The sequence below is a fragment of the Patella vulgata genome, chromosome 5 (assembly GCF_932274485.2).
Source record: "Patella vulgata chromosome 5, xgPatVulg1.2, whole genome shotgun sequence".
Classification (NCBI taxonomy): Eukaryota; Metazoa; Mollusca; class Gastropoda; family Patellidae; genus Patella; species Patella vulgata.
This window is the reverse complement of record NC_065883.2, coordinates 44,452,623-44,455,171: the sequence shown is the minus strand read 5'-3', so window position 1 is coordinate 44,455,171 and position 2,549 is coordinate 44,452,623. Positions and strand designations below refer to the sequence as shown.

General features: G+C 39.0%; 1 protein-coding gene across 1 annotated transcript; it reads left to right on the top strand.

The window, feature by feature from the left end:
* Window positions 1–1,110: 1,110 nt before the first annotated feature.
* Window positions 1,111–1,776, top strand: LOC126821475 (protein usf-like). Its single transcript, XM_050549921.1, has one exon. It carries the CDS (start codon window positions 1,111–1,113, stop codon window positions 1,774–1,776), a length of 666 nt encoding a protein of 221 aa, XP_050405878.1.
* The last annotated feature ends 773 nt before the right edge of the window (window positions 1,777–2,549 follow it).

The following is a 2,549-nucleotide window of genomic DNA, read 5'->3' as shown; positions in this document are numbered from 1 at the left end:
TTGCATGGGGGGGGGATGTATTTTTTTGGGACAGAAACCACATGGTTCAAAATTGACCTGAAAAGTGACTTTTCGTTAGCTTTTTTTTTCGTTCAGTACAAATTTCGTCATTCAAAATATTAAATTATAATGCAATCTGATTAAAACACAGATCCTATTTTGTTCCGTTTTTTATAGTTCAAAATTTCGTCTTCATAACACTAGGATCTGGAAGAGTTGTTATATAAGCCGCGTCCTGGTTAATGTTAATGTTAATGAAACGGACTGTTACGGCGAGTTCTTGTCAACGCTGGTTGATTAATCAATGTCTGACGTCATAGTGTCAAAAACCGATCGTATGACCTCTGACGCCAACCCCATTATACAACCGGTCAGATCTTTATGTAATGTATGCCACCGAAAGTGTAAAAAAACGAAACGAAATATAGATCTGTATTTTAATCAGATTGATTATGGGCGCTCTAGATGCGAAAGTTAATATCCAATTGACTTTGTGTTTATACACAGTGTGTAAGGTCATACGACGAAGAATCCTATTGATTTTAACGATTTCCGATAATTACTGACATGGTTATGTCCCTTGATCACTTTGAAGTATCTTGTGGACGCTCTAGATGCTAAAGGTAATATCCGATTGACTTGAAATTTATACAGTATTTAAGGTCACGATTTTCAACGATTTCCGATAATTATGGCCCTTAATCACTCTAAAAAATCTCGTGGACGCTTTAGTCTCTAAAATTAATATCCAGTTGACTTTATATTTAATACAGTGTTTAAGGTCATGAGACGAAGAATCCTATCAATTATCAAAGATTTCCAATGATTATGGTAATTGATATTAAATGATTTGTATGTTAAATGTTAGAATAGGGCAGAATTAGACGCCAAAAGGATTGTTACTCGTAGTGTGTTGTAAATGTTTTCATTTCTGACAAAAGAAAAAAAATATGCGATAACCCTTGTTGACTCCCGGACGATTTAGCTGCCGTGGGCGTATGTTTCGTTGCCTGGCTATCTATCTTTAATTATGTTGTGTTTTGGGGTTGGAGGGTGGGGGATGTTTTGTTTTTTACTCATCCAAGTGTTATCTCTTCTAGATTGAGCATAATGTCTGGTCAAAAAATTTCCGTTCCTTCTGAAAACAGCAAGGGGGGAATCCCAGCTGTACAGTTCAACAATCCTAAAAGCCAACCAATAGGTGTGATCGTATTACAGGAATGGTGGGGACTAACCCAAGAAATACAGAATAAAGCGCAGGACCTGGCAAAGCGAGGCAACTTTACTACGATTGTTCCAGACCTATACCGTAAGGTTGTTACTACCGACTATGAATATGCCGGACATTTGATGTCTAATCTAGATTGGCAAGGAGCTGTTCAAGACATCCGAGGGTGTGCCAAGCATCTAAAAGAACAGGGTTGTGCTAAAGTGGGTGTCATAGGCTTTTGTATGGGCGCAGCTCTGTCTCTCGCATCAGCGGCCCTAGTAACGGAGGTCAGCGCTTCTGTGCCATTTTATGGCATTCCAAGTAAAGACCTTGCGGATCCATCCAACATTAAAATTTCCGTCCAGTGCCATTTTGGTGAACAAGATGTTTTGGAAGGATTTTCTGCCCCGGCCGATCAAGACAAGTTAAAAAAGTCTCTAAAAGTAGGCGGAGTACAGTTCGAATTTTTTTCCTACCCTGCGGGTCACGCCTTTGCAGATTCCAATGGACATAGGTATAATAAGGAAGCTACTGAGTTAGCTTTTGGCATAAATATATGGATTTAATTATATTTTAGCAAGTATACGTTTTATTTCCTTTTATGGAACGACTTTTCCCGGACTTACTAATCTAAAAGATTATACACTGACGAAGGAAGGAAGATCTTTAGCTACGAAAGTTTTGTTTGTTGTACTTCTGCACCCAAAGAGAAAATAGATTTGTTATAGACTGCGCATGTGATTCAAATATTATCCTAGTCCTGCATTTCACGAATCTATTAAAATTATCACATCTTTAATGTTTCTGTCAAATATTCATTCCGGACATTATAATATGCTAAAAAGTAACTGACCCAGTTTCATGCCTTTGTGGAATTTAACACTTCGAGTTTTTCTTTGTAATATCTGCCTGTGTGGAGATATGAATTGGGTTATGGTCTAATTGTTGCATACGTGGGATATGAAAGTTTTCATAATGGCTGCCTGTGTGGAACTATTGAATGAGAGGAAGATCATGTCGGAAAAAGAAGTAAACACATGTTATTCGGTTAACGTTAAAGTTCTTTTGAACCCCTTCAGACCATATTTAATGTAATTCAATATAAGACAATGAGGTTACGTTATGACATAGGGGCGTTTGGATAACCGAATGGTTGGCGCGTGCGCGTTATATCACAGGGTGTGGTTTCGATTCCCCGGTTGTGCGTGGCAGGGAGTGGGGTCGCTTATCCAACCTCGTGGTTTTCTCCGCGGGTCCTCCGCCCACCCCACCCCCACCCCTGCTAAAGACCCCTACGCTCAAGCAAATAATTGAAATAAAATCGAACCATATGTTAGTC